General features: G+C 44.0%; 1 protein-coding gene across 1 annotated transcript in view; it reads right to left on the bottom strand.

Annotated features, from left to right (window-relative positions):
• Positions 1-3,433: 3,433 nt before the first annotated feature.
• The window catches only part of SKAP1 (src kinase associated phosphoprotein 1), a 275,845-nt gene continuing 260,153 nt past the window's right edge, over positions 3,434-19,125 (bottom strand). Inside the window, exon 12 of the mRNA XM_032615797.1 lies at positions 3,434-3,542. Within this exon, the coding sequence (XP_032471688.1) occupies positions 3,441-3,542 (102 nt within the window). The 3' untranslated portion in view covers positions 3,434-3,440. The remainder of the gene's footprint in view (positions 3,543-19,125) is intronic.

Raw genomic sequence — 19,125 nt, 5'->3', positions numbered from 1 at the left:
GACCACCAGCGAATTCCCTCAAAGTTTATGTTCTTTTTTTTCTTTTTTAAAGATTTTTTTTTTTGGTGGACTATTTTCAAAGTCTATATTGACTTTGTTACAATATTGCTTCTGTTTTATGTTCTTTGGTTTTTTGGCTGCAAGGCATGTGGGATCTCAGCTCCTTGACCAGGGATGGAACCCACACTCTCTGCATTGGAAGGCGAAGTCTCAACCACTGGACCACCGCCAGGGAAGTCCCAAAGTTTATGTTCTTAACCATTATGTTTTGCTGCCTCTTGAAGGCACAGATAACCCGAGTGCTAGGCACAGGCAACAGGAAAAGGAAACAGGGTCGTATAGACACAAGCCCTCCCCACAGCACTCCCTCAGCCTGCAGGACACAGTGGGGTTGTTAACTGAGGCCCAAAAGGGAACTCTCCCATGTGCTGACTCCAAAGACTCGCTTCTAGCCCTGTCTCATTTCAGACAGAGTGAACACAAAAGAAAAAAATAACAAGTAGGCAGTGAAAGGAAGTCTGAGAAGCCGACCAGAAACCAGGCAAGCCTGGGTTCCAGAGATGGTCCTGCCCTGAAAGACAATTGCAAGCCCTCTTCTTTGTTTGGGCTTTTGTTTTCTTTCAGGCTCTCCCTTCCCACTTGGTGGTTTTTGTTTGCTTTTTGCTGCGAGGCATGTGGGATCTTAGTTTCCTGACCAAGGGATTGAACCCACGTCCCTTGCATTGGGAGCGTGGAGTCTTAACCGATGGACTGTCAGGGAAATCCTCCCTTCCCACTTTGTTTGGAGGCGATACGAATACCCAGAGCCAGCATTTTGATACCAGTACAAAAAGAAACACAACACCATCACACAGGGCAAGGAACCAAATCTGAGGTTTATTCGTGCTTTTCAAACCAGCCAAAGCAACCAGCAACTTCTTCCTCCAAAGGTTTCTCTCTCTCTCACCTTCTCTGTGACAAGCCTGTGGAAAAGGCAGAAGTGGGTATGTGGAGATGTTTAGAGATGGGCTCAGCTATGAGGAGGCAAGTTTAGTAACAGGTCTGCTGAACATGCCTCTTCTCACTTGTCTCGTTGATGGTTTACAGTTACTACACGGTGGGTGTCAGAGACTTGGGTCTCTTCTGTACAGGGAAGAGCCCATGATGTTGTTGGGCAGGATGGTACAGGGAGTGGGAGCGATTGATCATCAGTTTCTTCATGAAGGTGGGGTAGAGAGAAGGGTATGTGTCCTAAAGGAGGAAAACTACACAAATTTGCTTTTATGATTCAAAATATAGAAGATATAAAAGGGCATAGAGTAAAAAGTGTCTCCCTCCTGCCCTGTGTCACAGTCACACAGTTTCTCTGTCGTTGGAGGCAACCAGTGTTATCCTCTTCTTTCTCCTTCCAGCGGTAACTCATACATATATAAGCAATTGGAGACTCCCTCTTTACACAAATGGAGCGAATTAGACCTACCCTTCACTGCTTTTTTTTTTTTTTTTTTTTTTTGCGGTATGCGGACTTCTCACTGTTGTGGCCTCTCCCGTTTCAGAGCACAGGCTCCGGACGCGCAGGCTTAGTGGCCATGGCTCACGGGCCTAGCCACTCTGCGGCATGTGGGATCTTCCCAGACCCGGACACGAACCCGTGTCCCCTGCATCGGCAGGCGGACTCAACCACTGCGCCACCAGGGAAGCCCTGCTTTTTTTTTTTTAAACTTACCAACTTATCTCCTAATGTGGCATAGTATTCAGTTCCCTGAATTACTACAGTTACTTGGCGAGGTCTCTATTGAACATTTAGGTCATTTCCAATAGTTTGCTATTGCAAACAACCTTGTGTGTATATCATTTTGCACGTGTGCAAGTGTAGCTGTAGGATAAACTCCTAGATGTGGAATTGTTGGGTCAAAGAGAATGAGGAGATAAACAAGTTTGTCATGGAATAAATGACAGAGTGCAGTTGGGTGAATTTTTTTTTTTTTTTTTTTTTTTTTTTTTGCGGTACGCGGGCCTCTCACTGTTGCGGAGCACAGGCTCCGGACGCACAGGCTCAGCCGCTCTGCGGCATGTGGGATCTTCCCAGACCGGGGCACGAACCCGTGTTCCCTGCATCGGCAGGCAGACTCTCAACCACTGTGCCACCAGGGAAGCCCAGTAGAGTGAATTTATTTAGATTTGACAAAAAAATTCCAAGCCTTCTGCATTCATGGCCTGGAAATGGAGTCCTCATTCGGTAAATCATAAAGTCAAACCTTGAGCGAGAGGCCCGAGCTGGTGCTTCATGATTGTACAGGGGCATCAGAGAGTAAGATCTCTCCTTATGTATTTTCCTCAATGAACCACTCAACTGCTGCTGCACACCAGAGTGGGCCCTGGTCTGAAAGATTCCAAGGCCAGTTTGTATCACTGTCACACATAACATCCTTCACCCCATCAATAAAGGCTGCTTCCATTTCAGGCCAGAAGATGGAGCTAGTGATATCATGCTAGCCTTGGTGTCCTCCATCACCATCCTAATTCTAATCCTATTGTTACCCCACCCAAAGCACTCACTCTGCTGTTTTAAAGTATGATGTGGTTCTTGCTGATAAAATGCAGTCCATATTCTTTATTACCTAAAAGTTAATCTGATTATGTTCCATAGGAATCCTCATACTGGATTCCTAATCTTTGCCAATCATATTGCAATACACGGGCATTTGGGGGAAATGGTACTCTGGATTTGAGAGCTGTGCGTAAAGAAACAGATCCATCCTTGTGGCACAAATTCCTAATTCTCCAATATTCATTCTCCCTTTTAAATTTATTAGTTCCACCACCGCCCGCCCCCCCGTCCCCCGTCCCGGCCCGACCCTGCCCCACTCCACTTTTAAGCTGGACACAGATTCTACCTAGAAGAAAGCTTTCTTTGCAGCTTGGTGTCTCTGTATGTCCAAGTTCTGGCCAATGGGATGTAAGCAGAAGTGGTGTGTGCAACATCTGTGAAATGTCCTTAAAAGGAGAGGGTGTGCCCTTATCCTGTCATTTTATCTTTCCTGCTGGGTAGGATACAGACATGATAGCTTGAACTGGAGCATCCATCTTGGGCCATGAGGTAACCTGGGGAATGTTGACCACACACAGTGGGGCAAAAAGAGAAGGTACCTGGGACCTAGATACCTTGGATTACTTACCTCCAGATTTTTACAGAAGAGAAAAATAAATTTCTGTGTTAATTAATAACAATTAATCACTGGTATTTTGAGCTTTCTGTCACATGTAGTTGAACCTAATCCTGACTGACACAGTCGCCCGATTTAGGAAAAACAATTACAGCCTTATCTTCTTTCAATGGTGAATTACCAGCATCACTTTTGGAAATGAAGAAAAGCTACTTCACTGGCAACTCTCATCCTTCACAAAGAAACAAAGGCATGGCCAACAAATTCATTGTCAATAGTTGTGATACCTGGGCTTCATCTTTCTTCCACTTCAAAGGCGGTGGTGAGATACTCCTTTGGAACAATCCCAATGAGGCTGTTCAGTTCTCCAACCCACCAGCCATACATGTTATATTCCTGAAAAATGACAAGAGGATGGTTTCAGTTGGAATTTAGTCATGCTTCTGTTAATCTTTGTTAATCTGTTAAATGATCACATGGGAGATTCTGTTGGGTGGTTTCTTTGTAGACACTGTCAGTACAACTCATTAACACCCCTGATGGGATTACTAAATTTAAAAGTTATCTAGAAGGAAGAAAAACTGCTTTTCTTTTGCCATCTTTCTGTCTACATTGTAAATTTAGCACATTTGGTGCCATTGCTGAACCTAAAGAGCATGTCTTTTACCAAGCAGAGTGGAACGGCTCCTTTGGGGAAAGTTGGGCACACCCTAAAATGCCAGAGCGCTGAAGTATTCAGGGAGTCAGGTCATAGTGCAAATCAATAATATTTACCAAGCACCTTCTATGTGCAAAGTGTTGTTTGAGTTCCCATGAGATGGATGATGAATCAGAACACTGCTTGCTCCCTGGGAGTTTACAGCATAGAGTAATGGGCTTCGGAGTCAGACAGACTGGGATCTTGTCCCCACTTGGTCATTTAGTAGCCATGTGACCGGAGGGTCTCCTGGCTTTAACTTCCTCTTCTGTAAGAGTAGGGATAATATCACCCCTCTGTTGTGGGGAATATAAGTGACGCCGCAGACATGAAAACAATTCAAAGTGCCTGATACATAGTAGGTACTCTAAACATTAGATTCCTCCCCTGGAAGAGGTCAGAGGTTGACAGGTCCATCAATAATGACAGACAGGACATAAGAGCCACAGGGAGGGGCAAACAAGAAAGGGAATGAGAGGGTTTAAAAGAAGGGTTTGAGAGTGGAGCTCACAGGGTTGAGAACGAAGCTCCTTGAATACAGAAGAGCTTCTCAAAAGCACAGCAGATGTTGAACATTATAGGACTATTCCTGAAAGCACTAGAACATGTTTTCCTTCTTTTGAAGGAAGTGAAATTTAGGAATACATGGAAAATATACGTATTCCAGTTCAACTGGATTTGGGTACCATGGAGCCAACTGTCTGCCTTTTGCCCACCTGGCTTCTGAGTTCTAGGAAAAAAAGAAAACCAGGTTGCTGACACACTAAAATTCTGGGTCAACTGGTTATCTTTTTGTTTCTTTTTGTTAGTGTACCTCCCCTCCTCTAACTCTGCCTCTCCCCTTCCTCTCAGCAGCTGACCTCTTTTCCACCTTCAAAGAGAAAAGAGAAGCCATCAGATCTGTCAAGCTTCAGCCACCCAAACAGGAACTTACCTAATGTGCACTTGTAACCCTTCTGCTTTTGTTCTTAGAGACCAGGTTCTAAGAAGTCTGACCTCTGCCTCTAACGTAAATGGCTCCTTATGTCAGCACCGAAGTGTGTTCAAGTTTCTTTTGTCTTTGAAAATAATTATTTAGTCCCTAATGCATGTCTGCTTCCCATTTCGACTAGTCTATGCTGCCAATTCACAAATTTATTGAAAGAATTTATTTCACTTACTGCCCCAACTTCTTGCTTTCTATCCACTCTTCGAGCCACTCTAATCAGGCTTCAACCTCCGTCATTCCACTTACGCTTCCTATAACCTCCTTATTGCTCAAATTCTATGAGCACTTTTCAATCCTTAATTTACTTGATCTCTCAGCATTGCTGGCACTATCTATGGACCTTTCTTGAGGCATTTTCTTCTCTTAATTTCTATAATTATACTCTCCTGGTTTCTATCCTACCTCTCTCTCTAGTTGCTTCTTTTCATTCTCCTCATCTTCCTCTATCCCTCCTTTTAATGTGGTTTTCCAGGGTTTCTGTCCTGGCCTTCTTCTGACTTGATGCACTTTTCTTGAGCAATCTTATACACCTCTGTGGTTTAGCCACCATGCCTGTATAAATGACTCACAACCATAGCTCCAGCCCAGATCTCTAAGGGTTGGATCCCAATACCCAAGTGCAAGTCCATCAAGCTTCTCAAACTCGCTGTGTCCTAAATTTAACCATCATCTTCCCTCTGTATCCATTCCCATTCACAGAGTATCTTGACCACCTGTGTTCTGTGTCTCAGTGAGTGATACCGCTATGCACTCAGTTACTCAAGCCAGAAACCCAAGAGTCATTCCCAATTTCACCCTCCTCTTCCAATCAGTCCTTGAGTTCTGTCAATTCTCTATCCAAAATGTTACTGGAATCCATCCAGTTCTCTCCATTCCCATTGGCAATAGCCTAGAGTCATGTCACTGTCACCTCTCTGAGGACTACAGAAACAACCTCCAAATTGGTTTCTGTGTCTCCATTCTTGTTCTCCTCCAATCTGCTTTTCATTCTGCAGCCAGAATCTTTCTAAAAGGCACATTGATAATATCACGGCTCTGCTTGAAACCTTAGTGAGTTCCTACTGCCTACTGTCAACTTCTTAAAAAGGTGGACAAAGCCCTGCATGACCTAGTTCCACTCACTGCCCAGCATTGTCATTTATTCCCTAAATCTAGTCGACCCTTAGTAAAACAGAACTTGTCTTTGCTACTCCCATGGGCCTCAGGGTCTCTCACCATGGAGCCTTTCCTCTGCCTGTTTCGCCTCTACTTCCCTCCTCCCTTCCATAGGGCTGACTCCTAAGCAGCCTTCAGATTTCAATTCCTGAGTCTCTGTGGCCTCTCCAGAAGCCTCTCCTCGCCACTCTCTAAGTGAGGGCCCCAGCTCTGTGGTCCACAGCGCCTGTGCCCTGTGCCCTGTGCCTCCCTGGAAATGAATCATCACGCTGCCTTGTATCTGATGGCCTTTGTCTCACTGCCAATCACTGGGTGGAAAGTTCTGTGGGAGATGGGACCTTGTTGGTTTTGTTTGCTCTTGTATTCCCAGCAGTCAGCATGGTGCTTGGCACAGAATGGGGCCCAAAAAAACTTTGTTAAATGAGGTTACGAAGAAATGAAGGGAACAGTGGGGATTTATACTCTCAGTTGAGCAGATTTAGTTACAACAAACTCCAAGATATTTCCTGGTGATTGAAATGGTTGTGGCAGGAAGAGAGCAATTGCCTTTGGAGACAGTTTCTCCAAATGGCTCCCTAAATACCATGAAGAGCATCTCAGATGCCATAAGAAGTGAGACTACTGAGCTTATCCTAAAAGGAACAGGGAATTACCTTTTAAAAATCTGTCATAAATAAATGAATGTGTCCACTCCCCTCCCCCTACAGCACCTTCTCACTCCCACAGCACCTTCTCATTGCCCCCCTCCCCCAGGAGGGAGGCCAGCTTCGCCCTACAGTCTGCACCGCTGTATGGGAGATTACCCAGAATTCCTCAGCCTATGCCTGTCAGGACATTTTATTTTATTGTTTTATTATTATTATTTTTCGGCCGTGCCACAAGGCTTGCAGGATCTTAGTTCCCTGACCTGGGATAGAACCCAGGGCTGGCAGTGGAAGTGCCAAGTCCTAACCGCTGGACCGCTAGGGAATTCCCACGGCAGGACATTTTAAAGCTCCTCTTGGTACGAGTTACGTTACTGTCCATTTCCCAACACCGAAGTCAGGGCGGTTTCTGCCTTAAGTTTTCTTGTAGGGTTGCCTTGCATTAGTACGTCGCTGCAGTGGCCATGTCGACAGGGCCTTGCTGTGCGGGGGAAACGCAAACTCTATCTTAAAAACTCTAGCTTCAGCTCTTCTGCTATCTCACTGGCAGAGGGTGGGCACCATGTTGTCTGACAGTCTTTTGATAAAAGTCAGCTTGCTTACACATGTGTGAGGTGTGGTCTTCTACTGCCACATGCTGTCATCTTCGTCACCTGACGGGCTCAGCTACGGCATTCTCTCCCTAGGGACCGTTCAAGACTTCCGACTCTGACGCCCACTTGGCAGCATCCCCCTTCAGCCGTAAGGCCAGGAGTAGGAACAGAGCCTTGGGAAGGTGCTCTCTGCCAACTTGAAGAGGGTGCAAACGGGAAGCAGATGAGGCACAGCAGGACACCTGCAAAGGCCGGCTCCCAGTCAGTGCGCTCTTGCTCGAGGGGAGCACTGACCCTGCCGACCGCAGATGTGGCATTCTCACCACAGAGGTGGGAACTGGGGTGCGTGCAATCAACTCTCTGCCCTTCAAAACAAAAGAGCAAGCAGAAGTGTAAGGAGGATGGCACAGTCTCAGAGACCATATGCATCCTGCTGTGGTAGCCTAGGAGCTTAATCAAAGCACCTACAGGTCTTGGGATCTGACTGTCTTCCAGATTTCATCCCTTGGCTGGATACCCAAAAAAGGCTTACAGGGCTGAGATGTTTAAGGCGTGAATGGAATATTTCTAGCCTTTTCTTCTCCTATCACTACCCCACCATGCATTGCTCCAGCCCAGTCTGAACACCACGAGGTACGTTAAAATAATTTCTACTTTGATGAATTGCTGGGGAGTCCACAATTGCTCATAATCAAAGGGAGAAAAATGCAAATGAGATCCGGCGGAGAACTATCCCCACCAAACGTTTATTTCACTGCGCAGCGCCAAAAAGAATTAAAACAACATTAAACTCACAGCAATCATGCTTAAGCCCTCGTTTCCAAGTGCCAAATTGCACCACTCTGGATCATACAGATGTTCGTTAATTATGCTAATTTTTATTAAACTATTAAAATGGAGAGAGTACTGGCTCAGCCAGGCAGACCCCAGCTCTGAATGAACTCTGCTCTTGTCTAGAGGTGCTAATTTACTGCATTTTTATTAAGTTGCTGATTCTTGGATTTTAGTTTTGGGATGGCAGAGAGAACTGAATTCCTGGTATCAACATTTTCAATAAAGTTTGACTTCTTTTTGCCCAGATGTTTGGAAGGACTGACTGGAAAAATGCCTGAGACAGTCCCAGGAGACCTGAAATCCTCAATGCGGAAGTGTTTCTGCCTTCAAGGTGGGGGTGCACACCTACAAGTGACAATGTTAGGGTATCAGAATTATACAGGCTCCCCACTCCGTAACTCTCTATTCTATACACTGTGTGTGGTAGAGCTAAGATGTTGATTATACAAACTGGTTAAGTGAAGATGATTTGGATAAGAATATAAAAAGCTATTTAAAAAAAAAACCAAACCCTTTACATCAGTGCTTGCTTCTTGCCACAAAATCTTTTAAGAAGACTTACACTCAAAAATAGTATAATGTGTGGCTTGTTCTCGTCATAAATATTTCTAGGCTTGATCAAACATCTGTTTTCCTCAACATCAACCCTGCCCCACCTCCTTGAACCCCTCAGATGAAGGAGTCTTAAAAAACGAAGGTTGGGGCTTCCCTGGTGGTGCAGTGGTTGAGCGTCCGCCTGCCGATGCAGGGGACGCGGGTTCGTGCCCCGGTTCGGGAGGATCCCACGTGCCGCGGAGCGGCTGGGCCCGTGAGCCATGGCTGCTGAGCCTGCGCGTCCGGAGCCTGTGCTCCGCAACGGGAGAGGCCACAGCAGTGAGAGGCCTGCGTACCGCAAAAAAAAAAAAACGAAGGTTGGCCATTTGGACTCCGTTATCTGGTTGGAGAAGCTATTGGCCTGGATGAGCAGAGTATTGAGGGAATCTGAAATAGGCACAGCGCTCACCATCAACAACAATCAGAAGTGTTTATGGGGGCTTGCACACTGCCATAAAAGGATTTGTGCTGCTAATCTCCATCAACAAGGAAAAGAAACCCCTACCAAACCTGCCATAAAAAGAACAGCAAATTCTATAAACAAAAAGCAGTATGGCCACCAACCACGGGCTCGCCGCACAGCTTGACTCTGCCTCCAGTGGTTTCCTATTGCTGTTTATGGCTTCAAGACTATCATGGCCCTTCTCAGTGCTCCTCCTGTCACAGGGCCCTGAGTCCCTGTGTGGCTGCAAATACCCTGTCAGTAGGTGTCAGGGGATATCAGGGGGAAAACCAGCAGGCGCCTATCATAAGCCTTAAAAGAGATTAAATACCCTTACTCCATGACTGCTACATATTAATTTCTCTCCTCCCTGCTGGTTCCTATTTGTTTAAGCTCTTCCATGGCTCCCCTGGAGTAGCACAGACATGACCTGGAATGACCATCCAGTCTTGGGCTGAGAATTCAATTTCTAGGCTCAGTGAATCCTAGGCTTTTCCAACAAAAGGAAACCACCATCCTCTAGGGCACAGATTCTTAAACTGGAGTCTCTGACCCATGGCCTCTCTGTGGATGCATGTGAAGGGATCTTTGAACTCCTTAAAACTGGTGTAAAATTTGTGGGCATGTGTACATGTGTTTTATCCCTGGGGTGAGGCCCAGACCTCTCATCAGATTCTCAAAAGGTTTATGAACCCTCTACAGTTGACCAACCAGCACTTTAGGGGGAAAGTACAATGATCTTTATGGCCTGTATCTGCTCTTTGGCCCAGTGTGGCCATCTCACCCCTACCCCCACTTTTAAAAAACAGTGGAAGGAAATCAAGAATCCTGCCATTCTGGGTTTCCAAGGCTTCAGCCTTCCAGCTGCCAAATCTATTCCTTCTTCAAAGGCTGACCAAGCTTGCTTATCCCTTCTAAGGCCATCTCTTTTTTTTTTTTTTTTTTTGTGGTACGCGGGCCTCTCACTATAGTGGCCTCTCCCGTGGTGGAGCACAGGCTCCGGACACGCAGGCTCAGCGGCCATGGCTCACGGGCCCAGCCGCTCCACGGCATGTGGGATCTTCCCGGACCAGGGCACGAACCTGTGTCCCCTGCATCGGCAGGCGGACTCTCAACCACTGCACCACCAGGGAAGCCCTAAGGCCATCTCTTTAACTGTGACTTAAAAGTTGTGGTGTCTTCTTATAGCTTCCATTCAAATCCACATGATGGCTTTTGGAGCAAACTGCTTGACACTGCTCGTTCCCCTGAGAATGTTCCTAATGGAAATGTTCTCTTTTCACATTGAATTGGGCTTCGATAAGCCTCTGTGGAACAAGATTCACAGAAACTGTCTCATACTTTTCTTCTTTTAACCATCAAAGTTCACTATTTCAGTGCTTGTAAACAAGAGACTACCTCTTCAAGGGAACAATCAATCAGCCCCTAACATGAAAGATCAATAAATGCTTCACATATGTATGGGAAAGGCCAATCAATCACAGAATTATTGGTTTATGATTGCTTATTTCTCTTATTAGTGCCTGTACATCATACATTATCATTAGTAAAGATGGGAAATTTGAATTCCTAAGCAGAGTAGATTGTAATATTCCAAGCTGAGCCAAAAACATCATATTTTTACTCTGGGTTGGCCTACAATTTCTCTACTGAAATCCAGCTTTGGAAATTTAATGCTTTCTGAGGCTATCGAAAGTGATTAAATAAATTGAGGGCTCTAACTCAGCACCCTTCCAATTGCTGAGAAAAACAATTGTTCACCACAGACAAACAGGTGCCCATTTTTCAGGACAAATGGTTTTAGGAAGAGATTTTACCAAAGGAGAAAGCGAGTGGTCAGTTGGGTCGACAGTGGATTAGTTCTGTTGGAACCTGTGAAAGGATCAGAGCCCAATGCTTGGCTGAAACCTTGGGTAGCTTGGCGGCCTCTCCAGGCTGTTTCACACCGTGTTTTAAGTTCTTGGCAATCATTTTCTCTTTTTTCCGTTATTCAGAGTTTTGGTCTATAAATCATAATAAAAATGTATCATTAAATTTGCCTCAATTGAACTAGTTTTATTTATTGCCACGTTTCAGGGAACCTGCTCACCTAGACGTTGGTGAGACTGGAGCCGGGGCCAGGGATGGGGGGCTTTGAGTCTAAGAAAGGGGACATTGAAAGGCTGGTGGCCAGCGACAGCAGCTGGGGCGGGGGGAACATGGCAACAACTCCACAAAGCTCACCCCCGGCAAAGAGCTGAGTGTTCTGAGAAGAGGAGTGTGTCAGCTAGATGGAGGGTCTGAGAGCCCTGAGTGCAAGGGACTATTCAGCCTCAAGTCTGAACTGATGTCCTGAACTGGGTGTGAGTGGATAATGACCAAGTCAAGGCTAGGGAGGGGTGCAGGACCCACGCACACACTGGACATTGTTGGTGATGGAAGTGTGGGCAAAATACAGAGTGTGCATGACAGAAAAATCATAAGCTGTGAAGGTAAGAGGGAAGGCGGAACAGGGCTGTATGGAAAAGAGAAATGAGAAACACACAACTTGAACTTTGACTAAAAAGGAGAGGAAGGATAAAGGGAAGGTAAACACTTTGCAGACAGGAGAAAGCAAGGTGCTAAGTGCAGAATTCAGGAACAATAGAGACAGCACCATTTTGGAGCTGATAGAATGGTGATACCATGTGAGACTGGCGTATTAATATGTATTCCATAAACTGTGCAGCTCGCAGCTCTGCACCACTCTATTTTGCTCTGACCGCAGTACCAGCCTCAGGCACCACAACACAATTTGGAAACAATGTGACGGAAATGTTTAATCTGCTCGGCCCATCTGTGCTGCGTATTTCTCCAGATCTCCCTGAGAGAGGCGCCTTGAATCTCCACATTGCCTTTAATATTCTCCTAAATCACCTCCCCACTGCACTTCAAGGGCCATTGCTACAATATCACAGGTTCATCTAAAGTGCAGTGGGGGTGGGGTGGGGGTGGGGAGGCGCAGGCCAGGATATTTTTTATTTTAAAATAATTTCCAGGGATCGTCTTTTTTGCTTCCTTTAAAAAAAGAAGAAAAGTTATTCTACTGTTGCTGTAAGGTTATTGAGGTTGTTCATTGCAAAACAGGGTAGGATCGAGTGGAATCATTCTCCAAAGAATTATTTTTATTAATCTCGATTCCCTCAATTGGACATGGGAGGGGGTAAGCAGATGCTCCTTCTCTCTTATGTTTTTCTCTTATCCCTGCACCTTGCTACGGTGATGTGTTCATTTGGGGCTGGTGCCTGTCTGCTTTACACTCTCTGCATCAGGTATCACTTTGACCCTGTCCTGCTCCAAACAAAGCCATCTTGTTCAGGACAGGTAAACATTTAGTCCCTGGTCACCATGCCCTCATCAGAAAGGAACACTGTCTATATTATTAATTTTTAGCTTAAAATCTTATATTTTCTCTCTGTAAGTACAGATGTTAGCATCAGATTTCCACTGCCTTTCCTCCACTTGATTTTGTCAGATTCAGTGATTTGGGGCTAGAATGTAGGAAGCTGGGGTAGGTTTCAGAGAAAGAGGGGATGACAGACCTTAGACAAATGGAAGAGAGTTGCACATAACCAAGAAAATTAGGATTCCTTTTGCTATGTGAATTAAAGAAATGAATAATTTAATCCGTGAGATTGTTCCGGCGAGGGAAAGGCAACGTCCCAGTTGCGAAGCCTACAGCTTGTCGGTGTGTTACATCATCTGCACACATAGGCGTTTCCATGACAACCGCTTATAGCTTCATTTCCTGGATCCCTCTAGGGGGTGTCACAGCCAGATCCACCTGCTTTTCACCCTACCCTCGGTGGGGTCATGGTAAGGTCGCCAGAATAAATGAACGCGGGTACTAATGATCTGTTTACTGCTGTTTATGCTCTGTGTGTGTCAGGGGCACCGCACATTTAGAAAGCTCATTATGGTTGCAATTAGAATGCACCATCGCTAGATATTTAACTCCTTTTTCTTTTAAATTAGCATTTTAATAACATTCTTTGAGCAGAGAAACAAAATGACCATTTTTCACGGACAAACTTCTAGCTGTAGGTGCAACTTCAATGGCAAAGTTGTGAAGGGAAAAAAAGAAAAAAAGGCCATTTTTACTACTTTCACCCTCCTTCTTACCAAAAGGATATTTTTATTTGCTTTCTAACACACTCGATTTCCTAAATTTGTTTTGAATCCAATTATATTGGGTGGTTTAAAGTACGGCGTTCTTGTTGGATGGAAATTAGCAGCTACTGAAATTAACTTTCTATGTGACCTGTGAAAGGGACGAAAATAATTACAAGTGTGTGTAAGAGACCCTTCTCCAAAAGACCTTTGCTGTAGGATCAGACTGTGATCTGACCCTACCATTATCAAATATCTTTATATAGTAATTGCAAGGGCTATTTTCTTTAAAAAGGTGGTTGCAATTACTGTTTTTGTTTTGTAATTCTTAGGATTATCTTATAGAGGATAAATGATGACAAAACTTGTCATTATAAACAGGATAAATACGAAGCAGAAATAATGAAAATAATAACACAGCATCATTTGCCGTTTAAAAAGGTGAGATCTTGGGGCATCAAAAAGTAAGACAGAACAGGAAAAATACAAGGTAGAGACCCACTGGGTCAGAATGTTCCAATAGGCACTAATTGCTTTCTAGGAATCAGCGAACACCTTTGCTAGGTGTTTATAGATCCTCTGTTTGTAGAAAGTACAGTGAAAAATAACAATTTGAATGTTTCGATTATCTTTCCCAGTCTGTTCCATTTTCATTATTTATTTCCTATAAATCGGGACCTTGCTGAACATAATTCTGCAGACAAGGAGGTTGATGGGACAGCCAATGTGAACGAGGAGATAGATGGTGGGTGCGTATAAGATAGATGCTATGTGTTTATGAAAAGGAGCAGTATGTCTGCATGTGAACATCCACAAAGTAGAGCAAGCAAGCGTGTAAACTATAACGGGTATTTATAGGTGGGAAAAAAAAGGTGCAAGGAAGATTGTATGGGAACAAGCACACTGAGCCTGAAAAGGGTTTGCTTTTTTCCTACCCTCCACGTCCAAGGTCCGCTAAGATGTCCCCTGCTTGCTGTGGCTCCTGTGAAACAAGTCTTTCCATGACAACAGATGGGGGATTTCACAGCCAGAAGACACAGGAGGTCAACAGTTGAAAAGCAAGAGTTAGAAAGAGAGATCTTTATCGACATCAAAACAATCCCCTGAAAGATAGAAGGAGGAAAAATTTAAAGGCGTAGCAGGAAAGAAAAAGAGCCTTTATAAAAATGCAGGTTAAAATGTTTAGGCTTTTGTATCAGCCTAGTTGCACCTTAGACTCTGCCATTTCATAAATAAAATACGGATAGCATAGACTATAATCTGGTGATAGCTACCCCAGGACATATCTAGATACACTTCTGTTATTTTAATTAAATACTGCATTATGGTTTGTGACAACTACATAGCTACAGCGTAAATGAATTTGGAATTAAAGCGTTACTTAGGCATCCAGTCATTTTTGTTTCATTCCTCAGTCTTACAAAGCAAATAGCTATAAAATCAAGATGTTTGTTCATTTACAGATGGAGCAGGATTGTTGTCGCTGTTCTTTTTCTCCTTAATCCTCCTGCACAAAACGAAGACAGAGCTCAGAGTCTGGCTCCCGACACTCTTAGCTTATGAGACACATCACAAAGAAAGACACACCTTCTTGACTATAATGTGAAACGCTGAATATTAATTGCTGGTATTTCGCTTATCTTTCTAGCTGAGTTCTGTCTTTTAACAGTTATTCTAATGGGCTGCAGTCTTGCACTGCCAGGAGATTTTTCTCCTTTGCTTAGTATTTAGAAACGCATTTTATTTTATTTTATTAAAAAAAAATCTTAAAGTTCATAATCCTCCTTGGAAGTTTTTAGTATCTGGAACTCTTGCCAAATACAGAATATTAGTGGGAACAGGGAAACCGCCCAAGCTCTTTGCTGAAAAGATGATGCACTTTCTGAATCTAAAAGGAAAAATATTTTCCATTCTAGGAATATTAATATTTCCTTAATGAAACTTGAGAGGGCATTACAGTTTGATATAATCAGTTGGTCAGTTCAAATGTCACTTCACTAGCAAATTATGAGAAAGAATATTCTTGTCTTACAGGCACAGACTTTCACTCAAAATTTATATGTTAAAGTAAAAGGATTTTTGTTCAAATCTGAGGATTTAATTGTGTCTTGAATGCGTCATATGTCAAGATGAAAGTTTTTAAATAGTAAGTTTTCTGAAATCATTGTCTATTATTTCTAGTGTGAGAATCAATATTCTTTTTATTAGTCTTAAATACCACAAGTCTGGCAATGTCTGCTAATTCCAGCTTTTCTGTGTTCTAACCAATTATCCCAAGCCCCCTGTAACTAATCCTATAAGCATAGAAGTTACCGCTCTGTATATCTGCAATGAGGTTATAATTTGCTTCAGTATTTTGCTAGTTTGGTTGGCGAGCTGGATCCATACACTACCAAGAAACACTAGCAGACAGGTTTGGGGAGGCTGAGTTCCTTTTGAGAAAATAATTACACAGAAACAAAGCTTTTGTGACCCCTTTTAAATAGAGCATCTCACCGAAATGTCATCCAGCCTCTTTGGCAGATTAGTGAGTTTATTACTAAATCTCTGTCTAATAAACGTGCAGTTGACTCTGGAGGAGCTGCTTGTTATAATACTGGCAGTGGGAAATGGAGGGAATGTCACAGTTAAAGACACAAATTTTCCCCATAATATATTCGAATGGAAACCTCTGAATCCAATACTACATGGGCATATCTAATAAATTTACAATATTTCAGTCTCAACAGCCTTCACTGGTTAGTTTTAAAGATTTATGTGGTAAAAAATTACTCAGTGATGAATATGGTTTATTCTGTGCAGTATTGGAGGTATAAGGAATTAAACTACCGTCTTTAACAGTGAATTTATTATTACCTCTGTCAAAAGACGAAGCCTTTAACAGCATTTGTTATAAATTCACCGCAAAATAAATGGCTGGAATTTTTTTACACTGGAGTTTGTAAAGCATTGGGTGATTGTGAGCATTAACCTAACCCGGCCATGGCTTATATGGTTCTAGGTAAACATTTCTGTCTGGGTCTCACAGCTAATTATCTGATCTGGGACTTTCCACCTGACTGAAGGTGTGTGTGTGTGTTTGTGTGTGTGTACAAAGTGAAGGGTCTTGTCCAGGACAACAGTTCAGGACTGAGGAGATTAAAGTGCAAAATGCCAATTTTACTTTTTTTTTTTTTTAATGGGTTTTATAATAAATGGCCAGGGTTTAGAGAATAAGGTTGATATGTAGCCAGGTCTCTTGTTTGCAGGTTTATATGCACACACACATACACGCATAAGCACACATACACACACGCACACTCACAAACACCCTCTCCCTTTTGTCCTCTCTTGGAATGGGTGTCCCCTCATTTATAAAAATTACCTGGAAGGAATGAGGCTGCCAGGGTTTGTTCTAGATGATTGGTTCCTGTCTGGGGGAAAGGAATGGCCTCTACTGAATTTGACCGGTGTATGACCGTTGCCTTCCAGCTGACCCCAAATCCCATTCCCATTCTCCTAACTCTATAGCCTCCCATAGGGGTTATTAATGAGAGAAAACACCATCATCATCATCATCTTCGTCATCACAGCACAGTGCTGACCTGCTTGTTAACATGAAATGGGGTTATGGGGACAGCTTCTGCTTCTCTTTTCGTATCATCATAAATAAGAAAAGATATTTTCTGATGGTACCCTCCCTCACCGTCCCCTTTGGTTAGGTCAGAGGTGAATGATAGCTCTTTGGCAGGCATTGATCAGTTTCATCACTATGTTTGTGCAGTCTATGCCCCAGGCCTGTATTCTCCCCACTTCCTACCCCCGAATTACCTCCCAAATTACCCTGCCCATCCCCCAGTCAGCCGAACGGAGGGTAATGGTGCCTGAGGAAGTCCTAAATGGACACTAGATGTCACCAAACACCTCCTTTCCCTCAGAGCCCTGAAATTAAAAAAAAAAAAAACTTCATTTAAAGCAATTGAAGGAATTAACTTATCTGTTTTTATGAGGTGTTGTCAAATTCAACTAAGCACACTTAAAAGAGGAAGTACTGCTGCATTCAGATAATTTTTACAACATACAAATCTCTTCTGGAGGGGTTGGGGTCAAGGGAGGGGAAAGGTCTACATTCTTAAAGTAGTCCTTTGAGGGAGTAGGTGAAGAACACTGGGCTTTAAAAGTCCCACTGTAACAGACATGGCGTTATGTTAACATAGTCCAGGTGTGCCAGGGACAGGCCTGCTGCATTCGGATAACTAGGAGCTGGGTTTGGAGCCAGGACCCGGCCTGAATTTAAGTAGCTCCAATCCAGTGCTGGAAGCTAACTGTCAGCCAAGATGATGAAATCGGTCCATCCTCATCCACATAAGACCCATGGCCATCTGACAGCATCATATGTTCAATGTTAAACTTGACCTTGCCTTTAAGGCTCCCTGTTTCCATACCAACTGTACCAGAAGACAACCAAAGCATGGTGTGTTTGGGCGGTGAGAATATCTCCCCACCCTGGCTAAGCCACCATGTAAATATAACCCTTCTGTGGTGCCCAGCTTGTTGCTCCAAGGCTGCCTTCCATGGAAATAAGTAGCCGGAAAAACCTTGGAGGAGCCCAGGGCCAACTCATGAGTCACACAACATAAGCTCAAGAGATGTAGCCTATCAACTCTGTTTACCTTAAATGGTAAACAGGGACCATTTAAGGGTCATTCAGGGACCTCTTCTTCTTTCTAGACAATTGAGAAAGAGTTTCTTTCTCTCTCTCTTTAATTTGCCCTTATCTGCTGGACAGCTCATGTTACCACTATAAATTACTTCTGGAAGAGGAGGCCTAATTTTTAAATGGGCGTTTATTTAGGTTATCTCGAAGAGTAGAACAAGTACCTTTATTATTTAGAAAAAGGTTCCCCAGTGAGAGGCCTTTAAGCCAGGAAGACAGAGTCACTTCTCTGAAACATAGAAAGTGTGGCTCGTCTCATCCAAATAGAGACTTCTCACCTCCCTTTCTCCTACTTACAATAAATGCTCGTGGCAGTGCTGGTCCACGGAGGGGCCGTATGCTCCTCAGGTAAAAGGAACTAAGCCAGGGCGCAGTGTTACTGCACCGAGGGTGATTTAGCACCTACCCTGTCATGCCTGGTGCCCAGGCTGAATGGATTTTTGGAGTACACCTGTTGTTGAACCCCTGCCAAGTACTGATGGACACTAACCCCCAAATCACTTTTCCCCCTGTTGATGTTTGGAATGTCAGACAGGACTGAGCAGCAGCCGGCGTGTATTTCAAACACAGCAGATGGATTTTTATATTAGCTCCTATTTCATGTTCAGGCAGAGCGACCGCAGCCTCTGTGCTGCTGAGTTTGCTTCTGCGAGATTAATTTTGTGAAATTAATTGGGACAAGATTGAAAAGGAAATTAAAATGTAGCTGAGTGAACAGGCCTTTCAAACACCTTTTTCCTGCTCTATTCAAACTTGAATTCTGCGGTGGTCTCAGGCATGGTGGGAAGTAATTTACGGGAGCCATCGGTTACGTATGAGGAGACCTGCACAAGCACCACAATCTGGAGCCACTGAAGAGCGTTAAACACCCCGCCGTGGCCTGAGCTGCGTCCCTGCACCGGGTGGAAGCGAAGTTCGGTCCCTGCACCAAAAATGCTGTTCAGAAATATCTGGGCCCAAAAGGCACGCAGGAATGTCCACTGGATGCACAGATCTGCTCCATTTTAAAAATCTCCTTTTAATATATTTGCGGCCCAAATTGGAACTCAGTGCATTAAGTGGGCATGCAACTTCTTGGGGCTTAGTAACGGATAGATGTGTTGGGGAGGTGGGCGGGGTCCTGCAGACTGTGCCACTGCTTACTGTTTCAGAGCTGCGATACATGGCTCTGGCCTCTCCTCAAAGAAGTTTGAACAGGGGCTTCCCTG

Source organism: Phocoena sinus, chromosome 20 (assembly GCF_008692025.1).
Source record: "Phocoena sinus isolate mPhoSin1 chromosome 20, mPhoSin1.pri, whole genome shotgun sequence".
NCBI lineage: Eukaryota > Metazoa > Chordata > Mammalia > Artiodactyla > Phocoenidae > Phocoena > Phocoena sinus.
This window is presented reverse-complemented; position numbering and strand designations above follow the sequence as displayed.